This window comes from Alligator sinensis, unplaced genomic scaffold, assembly GCF_000455745.1.
Source record: "Alligator sinensis unplaced genomic scaffold, ASM45574v1 scaffold809_1, whole genome shotgun sequence".
NCBI classification, from domain to species: Eukaryota; Metazoa; Chordata; order Crocodylia; family Alligatoridae; genus Alligator; species Alligator sinensis.
Genome location: NW_005841956.1, coordinates 14,437 through 26,327, shown reverse-complemented (window position 1 = coordinate 26,327; position 11,891 = coordinate 14,437). Strand labels below are relative to the sequence as shown.

General features: G+C 47.5%; 1 protein-coding gene across 6 annotated transcripts in view; it reads left to right on the top strand.

Annotated features, from left to right (window-relative positions):
* RAB41 (RAB41, member RAS oncogene family) overlaps window positions 1-8,515 on the top strand; it is a 22,947-nt gene extending 14,432 nt beyond the window's left edge. For 2 of the 6 annotated variants that reach the window (XM_006020487.3, XM_025200108.1), the window contains exons 5-7: window positions 1,984-2,077; window positions 4,633-4,699; window positions 6,107-8,515. In XM_006020487.3, the coding sequence (XP_006020549.1) occupies window positions 1,984-2,077; window positions 4,633-4,699; window positions 6,107-6,171 (226 nt within the window). In that variant the 3' untranslated portion in view covers window positions 6,172-8,515. Of the gene's footprint in view, window positions 1-1,373; window positions 2,078-4,632; window positions 4,720-6,079 lie in introns of those variants that run through there. The other 4 variants (XR_003093266.1, XR_003093265.1, XM_025200109.1 and 1 more) reach the window with 3 other exon arrangements.
* The last annotated feature ends 3,376 nt before the right edge of the window (window positions 8,516-11,891 follow it).

Sequence of the window (11,891 nt, the reverse complement as noted above, 5' to 3'; positions counted from 1 at the left end):
CAGACCGTGCCATGACAAAACCTGCCCCCATGTCTCCACCACCCCCACTATTACTACACCCCACAACAGAGCCATCAGCATCCCAGGATCTTACAGCTGCACCTCCAGGAATGTAGTATACCTCATCCAATGCACCAAATGCCCTGATGGAAGATATGTAGGAGAGACCAGACAACAACTGCGCACCAGAATGAACGCACACCGGAAATCCATCAAAGACAGAAACACCCAATTACTGGTGGGGGCACATTTCTCACAAGAGGGCCACTCTCTCTCCAATCTCTCAGTCCTGATCCTCAAGGGAAATTTACACAACACATCCCAGAGACGAGCCTACGAGCTCCATTTCATCAACCTGCTGGATACTAGAGATCAGGGACTAAACATAGACACTGGATTTTTGATACATTATAATCTGCCTGGCAACTGACTCCCCAGCCCAGCCCCTGGCTTGTTTACTTTTCATTCCATCCAGGAAGAGCACACACCAACTGCTGCAGCTTCCTGAGCCTGACGAAGGGTTTTTGAACCCGAAAGCTTGCTTAATAACTATTCTCCAACGATTTGGGTTGGTCTAATAAAAGATATCAAATTCACCCAAGGAACCCTGTCCAGCTAAGCAGTTACTGTCACACGTATTTCCCAGGAGTGGGAAATAACTCTGGCCTCTTGTTTAGGAGCAGTCAGGCAAGCTGACTTCAGATCTTGGGATTTCCTAACTTTTATCAAGCAGCTCTTAGAAGGTGCCATTCTTATGCCTCTCCAGCACCAGGAAATCCTGTGGAAGCCTCTCCAGTATTCCTGATGGGACAGGAGTGGAAGACACTCCGTGTGGGGCAGCTTATGCCTCTTCATACACCAAAATGAAATATAGAGACTTCACTCTGCTTGCAAAGTTCCTGTAATAGGAGTGCATGCAATATCAGGAATTCTCAGCCAGTTAAACTAGATGGTGCAAAAGATTAGGGGGTGGGGGGGGCTGAGCTAGCGAATACTACATGATGTGAACTCTAGAAAGTCAAGAGCCTTTAATGTACACTAGCTCAAATCCTATGCTTTGAAATTCTAGTGTGGACAAAGTTCTAGTGTCAGTTTTGAGCCTGGTCATGTTGGGTGGGACTTGAAAAACCCCTTAGGCAATCACTAGCCCTTTGGGAAGAGCTGTCTGCCAAGCTGTAGTTTCAGACATTTTTGGAGATTGGAACCATTTATTTACTTCATCTTATTTTGAATGGCCTATGTGTTTTCCTTCCTGGTGAATGCTGTTTCAGTTGCTGGGTGATTTTCTTGCGGTTTTTTTCTGCCATTTTCTGTCTAGTTTTTTTTCCTTTATTTTGGTTTTTCTTTTCTGTGATTTGTTCTCATTGCTGTAGACAGGTTTCTGTAGAGGAGGGCGAGAGAAAAGCCCAAGAACTGAATGTGATGTATATTGAAACCAGTGCTAAAGCAGGATATAATATGAAACAGGTATGTACAGGATATTGGTCAGAGATGCTCTTGCAGGTGCTTGGCTTGCAAACAACAGCATATTATTTGCTGCTGAATTTCTGTCCCTGCTGGAGCTTTTCTGTGACCTTTCTGTCATCTTAAGGAGTTTCTTTCTGTAGTTTTGGGGAACCTGCTTCTTTACATAGCTGTACACCATTCCAGTTTGGTGCAGCTTAAAGGGGCCCTTTTTCCTACTGTGAGGATGTTGTGAATGAGACCTAAATGTCCCTACTCATCCATATGGATTATGACTACCATTATATTTCCTGAGCTGCTCATATGAGGTTGTTTCTTTCTTAGATGGAGTGTACAGAGGAAGCTGATGGTGGGAGGGTCTTAAAGATTCAGAGGCTGTGGGGTTTCCTTTTGTGGATTGTGTTCTGTTCCGTGACATAGCAAAAGAGGGCACCTCCAGTGAAGTGCTACTGCTGTTAATGCCCGTCTTCTCTTTTCCCCCTTCTGTCTTCTCTTCTCCCCTTGTCTGTACTTGTCCAGGCAAATCACCACAGAAGAAGGTGAGCAGAGAGCCAAAGAACTGAATGTGATGTTTATCGAGACCAGTGCAAAGACTGGCTACAATGTGAAACAGGTAGATCAGCATTGTGTGCAAACCTTATGATTTTCAACGCTCTGCTGCTGTGTGGGGAGATGAGCTGCTGTTTGGGCTTTGCTATGTTAAATATTCAGGCCCTGTTTCTGCTTCTGCGTCTTTGCTTCTGATCCTTTAAGTTCTCTCTGTGTGGCCTCTGGATGTCCATTAATTAAAGGAGACTTTGTTTCATGCTGAGCTAAGGAGAAAATGCTAATGGGCACCATTAAGGTTAAACCTAAAATTGAATGTACCCCAAAACAGTTTCTAATCTGAGGGAAAAGCATCTAAAAGTGTGGTGAGGGATAGGAACAGTGGTACTCCTTCACTGTGCCCTGCTAAACACAATAATGTGTGCTCTCTGCGTGGGATAGCAGTTTAGCAGTTAGAGTACACTCTTACTAGAGTACACTCTTACCCAGGCAGTGCTGGTTGTACACAGTGACATGTCACGTGCATGACAGAACTTAATAAATAAGGCTGCTATGTTCCCCTGAGATCCATGCAATTCTCTTCCATAGTCATATTTTCCCAGGCAGTGATTGTTTCTGCAGGGATGGAATTCAACCTGGCTCCATGCTTACTTGTAAATGCAGCAGCAATATCCTTGCTGTCAGGAAAGCTCTCATTTATGACCTGTACTGTTAACAGTGTGCTGCAAAGAAGCTGGATGGAGTGGACCCCCTCTTTAGATTTGGTGACTTTTCAAACAGTAATTTTGTTTTCTCCTTTAGCTATATCACTGTCTGCTAGTTAAACTATGGGGTCTTGACCTGCTTTTAGTTGTACTGCTTTACTTGCTTAGCACAAATTTGTCATACATGAGTCGTGCTTCTCTACTGCTGCCTGTTCAAGTCCTGCTTTGTTCATCCTAGGATCACTTGCCCTCTTGCATTGAGGGTGTATTCATAATTAGAAAAAAGACTCAGGAAAAAAGCTGTCAGCACCACATTAGTGCATGTGCCATCATTATGGCACTCCCAGAATAGTGGGGCGTAGAGAAGAGAGAAGAGACTGACTCCTAGCTCAAAAGTAGGGGAGGATCACTCAGCTAACTTCTGAAGTACAATAAGAACTGACTGGATTTCCAGCCACCGTTCTCCTGGCCACTTGTGGCCTCCATAACCATAACATCCAAGCACAAGGTAGGGTCCCCTCATCCAAGCACAAGGTAGGGTCTCAGGGTCCCCTCCCACTGGGTTCAGTCCAAGCACAAGGTAGCGACAGCTTAAAAGCTCAGGCTGCTTGCGGATGTTAACCTCCCCTCCCTCCCCCCCCCAAACAAAACAAAACAAAACAAAACAAAACAAAACAAAACAAAACAAAGCCTTACCAGAAGAAGTAGCGTGGTACTTTGACCCAATTTTATAGCATCTATATAGATCAGGTGCTCCAGTGGGCTTTTTTGGTGTTTTTAAGTTAAAATTTATTTGATCAGCTATTAGATAAGCCCCTTTTAAGTGCCCAACCTGTACAGACTTCGGGCAAGCTGGGTTCAGCTAAAGTGCTGCCTCTTCTGGGCGTACACTGGACTTGGTCCAGGAATGCGCTGAGTTTAAAGTATAAAGTGCTGTTTTTGGTTTTTGTTTTGTTTTAACATCTGCAAGCAGCCTCAGAGTTCCTTATCCCACCTTTCAATGCAACAAGATTATTCCTCTGAGTCAGCCCTTCCCTCAAAGAGGTTGCCATTGTTGCTGGGATCTTGGTGATGTGATGGTCATGCTTCTGGTGGGCTTTAGATCATTTTCCTTACTTATGGTTAGGTGCTCTTGCTTACCTTCTCCTTTTAGCTTGGTAGCGTGATCCATGTGAGAGTCAGTGTTCCCTTATCTGGTTCAAACTCTGTGTGTGGCAGGCTGTGCACAGGGGGGCACTGCTGTGTTGATGTCAGCAGGAGGAGCTCTGAACAGTGATTGGGAAAACGAGCAAAAACACGTATCCTGCACTTTTTGCAGGGGGTATTGAGAAACAAGCTTCCTGAATTTTTCTTCTTATCTGTACTCAAAGTCCAGAGAAGCTAAATGCAGCATGTTCAAGTTGGGGTTTCCACTCCTGTTTCACTATTTTAGAGGTAGTTTTTACCATAAAGGCTAGATCTCTAGATCAGGCTGCAACAGACCTTAAATTAGGTTAATGGTAGCTGTGACTTTAGTTAAAGGTACTAGACAGTGCCATGTGACACTGAGAAGGTAAGAAGGAACTTTTTGCCAAGTGGCTCTTAACTACTTGTGTGTGCTGTTATGTAGTAGAGTATGCAGAGCAGTGCTATGGTACAGTTAAAGAAATAGCATTTAGAATAAAATTGTGCTGCAGGTGCATGCTTTATAGATACTGGGTAGACTATTAAATGCAAGTCCAGTCTTAAGAAATCTAGTGGTAAAGTCCTTGGGGATAAGGTTTGCACAGTGTCTTTAATTCACTGCATAGCTAGCCAAATGCCCATGTAAACCTCTTACAAAACCTTGGTTTTTCATCAGCAGCTGTAGAGAGAAATGTGGGGCTTAATCATTAATTACTTCTGACAAAATGTCAGTTCACATGTTGCTGCCTTCCAGCTTTTCCGCCGTGTGGCTGCTGCCTTACCTGGGATGGACAGCACACCTGAAAAGAGCAAAGAAGACAGTATCCTTGCCTGCTACTTGGTAACTTTCTCTCTCTTAGTGTGATGTTCTCCTGCATGTATAAATTGAGCATCTGTAGCCAGGTCTTTTGGCCATGTGTGGCACTGGAGCACTGTAGTGCTTATTTGTAACTTGGTGTGATATTTCAGAACAACATGGTCTGTTTCCCTTCTTTGCTTTGTCTGAGGCTGTCCCACGTACACAACAGATACCTAGAGACTGGCCTGTTCCCCATAAAGTTCTTGGTGAACTTTGTCCCCTGGTGTTATTGTGTGATGTCTGCTTCACAAGCATACCTTCCCTGCTCAGGCAGAGGGGCTGAGATTCTCTGGAATTATAAGAAAGGGAATTGCCAAGTGGGTCTGAATTAGAGCCCATTAGCCTCAGATTGTAAATGACTGGTTTGAACAAAGAGGTGGGAGCAGAGTCATGGTTTGTTTTGCAGACAACTAGCTATGTAGTCACCTTACTCCTAGTTGTGGCTGGTGACTCCCTGTGCAAACACATCTGGTAACAGAGCATGAGGTAGACTGGAAGCAAACTGTCCCCAGGAAGTATGTACAATAGGGTGACTATTAAGCAGTGCTTGATAGTAACAAAACTAGATTAAATTTATAGTAAAAATGTCTAGATTAGCTACAGCATGCTATCAACTTAAGTGCTGGCTGCACTAGGTGGGGAGTTTGTGGTATGCTGGACAAGGCCTGTATAGCAACAGCACAGGATGGCAGTCATAAGATTTGTGGCTGCTGCTTCAGTATCACTTCCCTGCTTTGACTATTGTAGAGTTGGCAGCTCTCTGCTAGCTCCACCAACTTCTACCTTTTGATTCTGGAAACTTCTTTAAAATACCTTAAGCCTCATGAGGCTTGCCTTGAAGCCTATACCAAGCCACCTAAGTAGCTGTAGTTGGTGCTATCCTTAAAAGCACAAGTCCCCAGCCCTGGGCTTGTTTGCTTCAGGCAGTTTCTCAGCCTTTTTAGGCTCAAGGCACCCCTTGGAAAATGCCAGCTCTTAGTTTTTACTTTTTTTTATGAAAGAAAAAAATAATAGAAAATACAGTAAAAATAATAGAACAATTATTTTGTTGCAGAGAACTCAGAAAGACCACAACAGGGCAGGATATTTATAACACTATGGATTCCTATTTGAAATCTCTGGGCTTATCATGTGAATGTGAATCATGTGTGCACACATAACAGTGCTAATATTACACGGCAGCCTGCATCACCCTTGAAAGGATCTCAAGGCGCACCCCAGGGTGCCACAGCACTGTTCTTGAGAATCATTGGCCTAAGGTCTGCAAGACCCCACTGTTCTAGAGAGGCTGGAGATTTATAATAGTTTACCCATTTCATGTTTGCTGCTTTCACTATTCCAGATGGTTTCCTTAATTCATCTTCTCCAGTGATCGACATCAAACTAGAGAAGCCTCCTGAGCAGCCAGTAACGGAGAGTAGCTGCTCCTGCTAAAGTGCCCATTGTGTAGCAGCACTTTCCCCAATTGGCCAGTCTCACTGAAGAGCATCACTTCTCATTGGCTAGGCAAACCAACTTTCTGTGGGCTGAAAAAATCTACTAAGCGAGCGAACTCCCTGTTTGCTGGTGGGGAGCAGCCCTGGCCGCCCCTCTTACTGCATGGTACGAGCCCCGAACTCAGAATGAGTGTCCTGTCCTTCTTTAGTTGTTGCACTTTGGCACCGTGGTGCCCTTTACTCTGTTCCCCACCTTGGGCCTATCTGCTCAGATGTATCTTCCTCCTGCAAATGCAACGGGAAAGCCGTCAAGTTAGGGAAAACAAAAATACAGCTGGGGGTGGGCTCTCCACCTTCCTAATTGCCTTGCATCTCAGCCGGTTCCCCTTCCACTCCAGTAATGTTTTTTTTCCATCCAGCTTCCCTACTTCCTTTTTAGAAGCTGCTCCTTTAAAACTAGTCACAACTGGACTTGGCCTTGCCTGTTTTGACAGTGGGGGGTGATGTGTTTCCATGCCTTGCTTCCTGAAGGGTGCACACATTAACAACTCCGATTTCTTTCTCCCCCTCCAGTGGATGGTCTCATCTAACTCCTGCTCCCTCATTCTTGCAGTTTGTGAGAAGGAACTTCTCTGCCTTGCTGTTCCACCCATTGGTGTGAGTGTAAGCATGGGGCACTCCTCTCCCAAACCGTGCCAGCACAAGCCATTTATCTTGCTGCTGCCTTTGCCCTCTAGGTGGGAAGAATTCCCTGAGATTGCTACGTTGGGGCAGATTCTTCACCTGTCCTCTCCCTGGAGAATGTTAGTGCTCAGTGAATGCTGCCAGTTGGATGTGGAAGAGGAAGGTAGGCTGGTTTGGTGCAGTATGAAATCTCTTGGGGGAGCTGGGTCCAGTCTGTTTTTGACAATCTGGGCTCTATCTGCTGATGGCAGGGAAAGATAGAATAGCCTAGAATTCATCACAGAAGCATCAGAATTTGGATGGGGAGTCCCAGGGCCATTCTCCTCTTTTGCTTTTCTGTCCTTTCTGATTTCTCCTCCTCCTTCCATCTGCAGACAGACTGGGGAACTGCTCTTGTGGAACATGCACATGCTCTTCTCTTTATTAGGCAGACTAGGATACAAGCTTCACAGTTGGAAGGAAGTGGGGGGTGGAAATGGAGCTTGTACTGCACAGGTGGCTCAGTACCAGTGGTACCAGACCATATGCTAGAAGCATTGCTAGGCTCTTCATGGGATTGAATGCAAGAGATTAACTTTATTCTTGATTATTCAGCCTGTTGTCCATGGAATGGGATGCGTCTCCCCTCTGCCTGCCTTCTGTCTTTAGTGGGGAACCTCCCTGCCCCTCTGTGTAATGTAGATGATGCTGGGCCATAACATTGTAGGAGCAGTAGAATATGAGAGTTCACTTCAGAAAGGTGGAAAGTAGGATTGGAGCAGGCTGCTGTTAATTGAGAGGAGGCCTTGCTGTCTGGTTGCTTCTGTGTCACATGCTAGACTTTAGAGTACATGTCCCTTTTCCAGCTGTCTTAAAGGGGATTTTATAAGTGACCTGTCTCTCTCCGTATCCACAGCTCCACAGTGCTGAGTTCTGTCCATTGGCAGGAGTAGGAAAAAAGAGTGAGATAGTAGTAGAGTCCTCTTAGACCCCATAGTTGTCCATGTGGCCTGTGCAATGTTAGCAGAGTAGATCTTGAGGGAAAGGGAGCGACTGTACTGGAATGGGTGAGGGCAGGGGACTATAGCATGAGGCAGGTTAAATAAATTCCCCCTACCACCACCTTTGAATGCCTTCTTGGTCACTGACCTGGCTCTCTGCACTTTGGAACCTGCTGGCCTGTGCCTGGTGAGGGAGGGACTGGTACTCTTTATCTGCATGACCTAACCTTAACCCTGGCCACCGTGGAATTCCCGGGAGTGGGAGCTTTCAGCTAATGACACTGGGGCTGCTTGTGTCTAGGCTAGGTGGACTTGATGAGTGCAACACCTGCCAGGCTTTCACCTCTTAGTCACTAAAGTAGTGAATCTTGGGCAGCATTTGTCCCGTCCTCTCCACGTAAGCTGACCTGCAGGGGGAAGCTGGGATGTTATGTTGTTTCTCCTTCTTATTCTGGAGTGTCCCCCTTTCTTACCAAAACCTCAAATGGCCTAGTCCAAGCCCATTGACCCTAATGCCTGTGTGAAGTCCTGTTCCATTGTGTGTATGTACTCCCTGTTGTGTGGGAATTGCTGATGTTTTGTCAGTGTGTCTATGTCTGCAGTAGAACAGGTTTCTCTGTCCCCTTCTCACAGCCAGATAGGCCCTGCCTCTGCTGTCATATTGTTCTCAAGTCACTGGCCCTTTTTTGGGGGGTGGGGGTGGGGAGGGTAAGCAGGAGAATAAGTAAGGGGAGGGGAAATCTAATGAAATTAAATAGTTCACCTTCCACTGTCTTCTCTATGGATGTGTATAATATTGAGTGTGTGTCTCTGGCCCTGCTGTCTCCTAGCTGTTAGCCAAGTAAGTGTGACTATTATGAAAATCTACCGTCTGACCACAGCCGTGTATCACACTAAATAAAATTATTTCACCAACATCATCTCTGTGCTTCTTTACGGGATGAGGAGTTCGCTGTACCTGTTTCTCTTGTTTTTTACAGGATGAGAGATCTGCTGTACCTGTTTCCCTTGCTCCCAGCTCCTTTGCTACCTTCAGGAGCCACAGCAAGTTTATTTGTGGAAGAAAGACATTTTCTGTCCCTTCCACCTAGACACCAGGGAGAAGCCCCTCTCATTTCTGGACTTGTCATGTCCAGTAATGTACTCAGTTAAGCCTTTTCTGAAAAATCTGGTCATGCCTTAATGAAATCAGTGCCTATACAAAGAAGAAAATGGAGCGGCTTTTAGTTTCATATGAGATACCCAAGACAACCTGGATCTGAGAACACCTAGTACAGGCAACCCCCGCTTAGCACTCTTAATTGATTCTGGAAAAAACTGAGTGTTAAGCGGAACTAATTTCCTCATAGGAATGAATGCAAATAGAGATAATTGGTTACTGCCATCCCCACTCCCACACCTGCCGCTCCAGGCCCACATGCTAGCCCAGGCCTGCACTCCTGCTGTCCACCCCAGGACCCCACCAGTCCTGGCCCCAGGCACTGGCCCTTAGCTCCTTGCTGCCACATATACCTCTCCCTCTGACCTGCTCCAGCACCATGTGCCAGCCTGGGCCCTGTACTGCTGCCCCACCCTGGGCCCCTGCTGGCCCTGACCCTGGGCACCAGTACAGGCCTCACGCTCACGCCTGCCCACCCCCCCCACTTGCTGCCACTCACTGCTTCTTGCCACCAGTTCTCCCTCCTGCCTGCCAAAACTTGCTGATTCCACTGTTATAGAGAAACTGGCTGAGCGCTCAGTGGAATTGGGTATGAATTTTAAATGAGCGATATAGCAAAATAGTGCTAACCAAAACTGTTAAGTGGGGCTTGCCTGTAGTTGCATTACTTCAATGAGTTTAGAAAAAATCATGTTTGTTTTTTTTATCCCACTTGTGAGCAGAAAGTATTATGTTCTCTATGGATGAGGAAGTATAGTTTTGAAGGAGAATTGACGTCTACTTAAACACATGGTAGATCAGAAGTAGAGTTGGGAGTAGGACAACGTCACAGCTATTCTGCCTTACTCTGACCAGTATTTCCTACTTTAGAAGGGAACTTGTGTCCAAATGGAAAGGGATGGAAGTGCTGTTTGCAGGTTGCTGCTCTCAGTATGAGAGACATGCTGTGAAGTAGGTTAGCTAACCGCTGCCACCACCCCCTCTTCCCACAGTGGGGGTTAGTCAGTGAAGAGCAGCAACTCTGAAAGTGCTCATTACTGCCCATGAAGTGATGGGCAGATTCCTACAGCTTACTTCATAAAAGTCCAAATCCTGAAGAAGGGTGAATTTGTTGGGGTCAGGGGGTGGCTTGCTGCAAGATGGCTGTTAATTGTAGGTTGATTTCATTTGTATTTTCATGTGGCTGAGAAAAGCAGCTGCTGCACAGGCAGGATGGGGGCAGAAGGTTAGTTGAACAGGCTAAGCCTGTTCTAAGAAGCCCCTTTCCTCTATTTTTTGCAAGACATGAGCTGAGTGAGTAATGGAGAATATTAGACAACACATTCCTGCATGACTCGAATGCTGGGGGAGGCATCTATGGGAGCAAGAGCAACGGAGCTATGTGCTGTGAATTGCCCTGATGAACCAAATACTGGGTCTTGAAAAAGGAAGTTCTTTTTCACCCAGTGTGTCATTCAGCTGTGGAATTTATTGCCACCAGGTGTCATGGAAGTTGACAGTTTAATCAGATTCAAAAAGGGATTGGACAAATTCCTGGAGGAAATGGGCATCAGTAGCTATTAAGCATGGGAGTTAGGGACATGCCCTCTGAATTAGAGCTTCCTAGAGACCTTCAGTGCTGGAGGCAAGTGAGAGGGGGGGAGGGGGAAACCCCTGGTCAGACCCAGTTCCCTCTCCCTCAGCATCCACACACTGCCCCTGTGTGACACAGGAGACTGGGCAGGATGGAGCTATGGTCTGACCTGAGCAGTGATTCTTACGTTTTTGTCAAACGCGTTACCAGCTTGAGTCATGTGTCATTACAGCATTATGATGAGCACAAAGGCAGGGCTTTTCAGTTATGAATTATGTAAAAATCTGCCTGATCATGCTCTGAGACAGGTCTGTACAAATCTGGCTCGTGGAGCCATGGCATCTGCCCCATGGGGCTCCCCCTGGGTCAAGATATTTGACGGCAGGGGAGCTGTGGCAATAAATATCTCCATTCTCCCACGCTGCCAAATTCCCAAGCCCGGCATGGCTGGGACAGGGTTGGGCCACACACCTTTCCCTGCATGTAGCTGGATCAGGTCCAGGCTGCCCTTTTCTCATTGTCCCCCCTTCCATGACTGGACGGGGCCCCATCGTGCCTGCCCCACCAGCAGATCGGGCCCACTGGCTGCATCCAACTTGCAGATGGACAGACCAAAAAGGTTGAGCAATGCTGCTCTAGCCGGATGTGGTGCTACTGGTGCTACCTGCCACGAGGCAGCCAAGCCCTTCTCGCTTTAAATCATGGATTCCTGGAGGTGCGAGACCGGAGGAGCCCTCTAGATGCCACCACCTTTCGCAGAAGCAAGACGGCCACCCTGGTTCCCCCGCAGCCCCTTGGCGCCCTGGCTCTGTGGTGTGCCAGGACTGACCTTCTATGGCAGCTTTGTGCAGGGGGGTTTGGAGGACCATCCCCATCCAAGCCCCCCTGTACAAAGCTGGCACTGACAAGTAGGTACAACCCTGACTGCAGACCTAGTGCCCCGAGGTGCTGCGGGGGAACCCGGGAGGCCAGTGTCCTACTTGTGTGAAAGGTGGCGCAGCTCTCACGGAGATCGCGGGTGCGAGGCGGTCACCGCGCCCCGGGGGCCAGGTTGGCCCGTGACGGTGCAGCTGGGGCCGCCTGGACGGGTCGGGTTCAGGTGGCGGGTGGAGGCAGCGGTTCGGGCAGGGATGATCCTGGGACGCGGCCTCGGGAGCTCCCTTCCAGCCCCACTGCTCTGCCTCGGATCTGGGGAAAACTGGGCAGACAGAGCAATTATTTTCTCGGTGAAAAGCTCTGGGCGGGCCCGCGCCGCTTTCCCGGCCGTGAGCCACCCGCCAGACCAGCCGCCCCGCCCCGGCCCGGCCCCGCCCCCGGCCGAG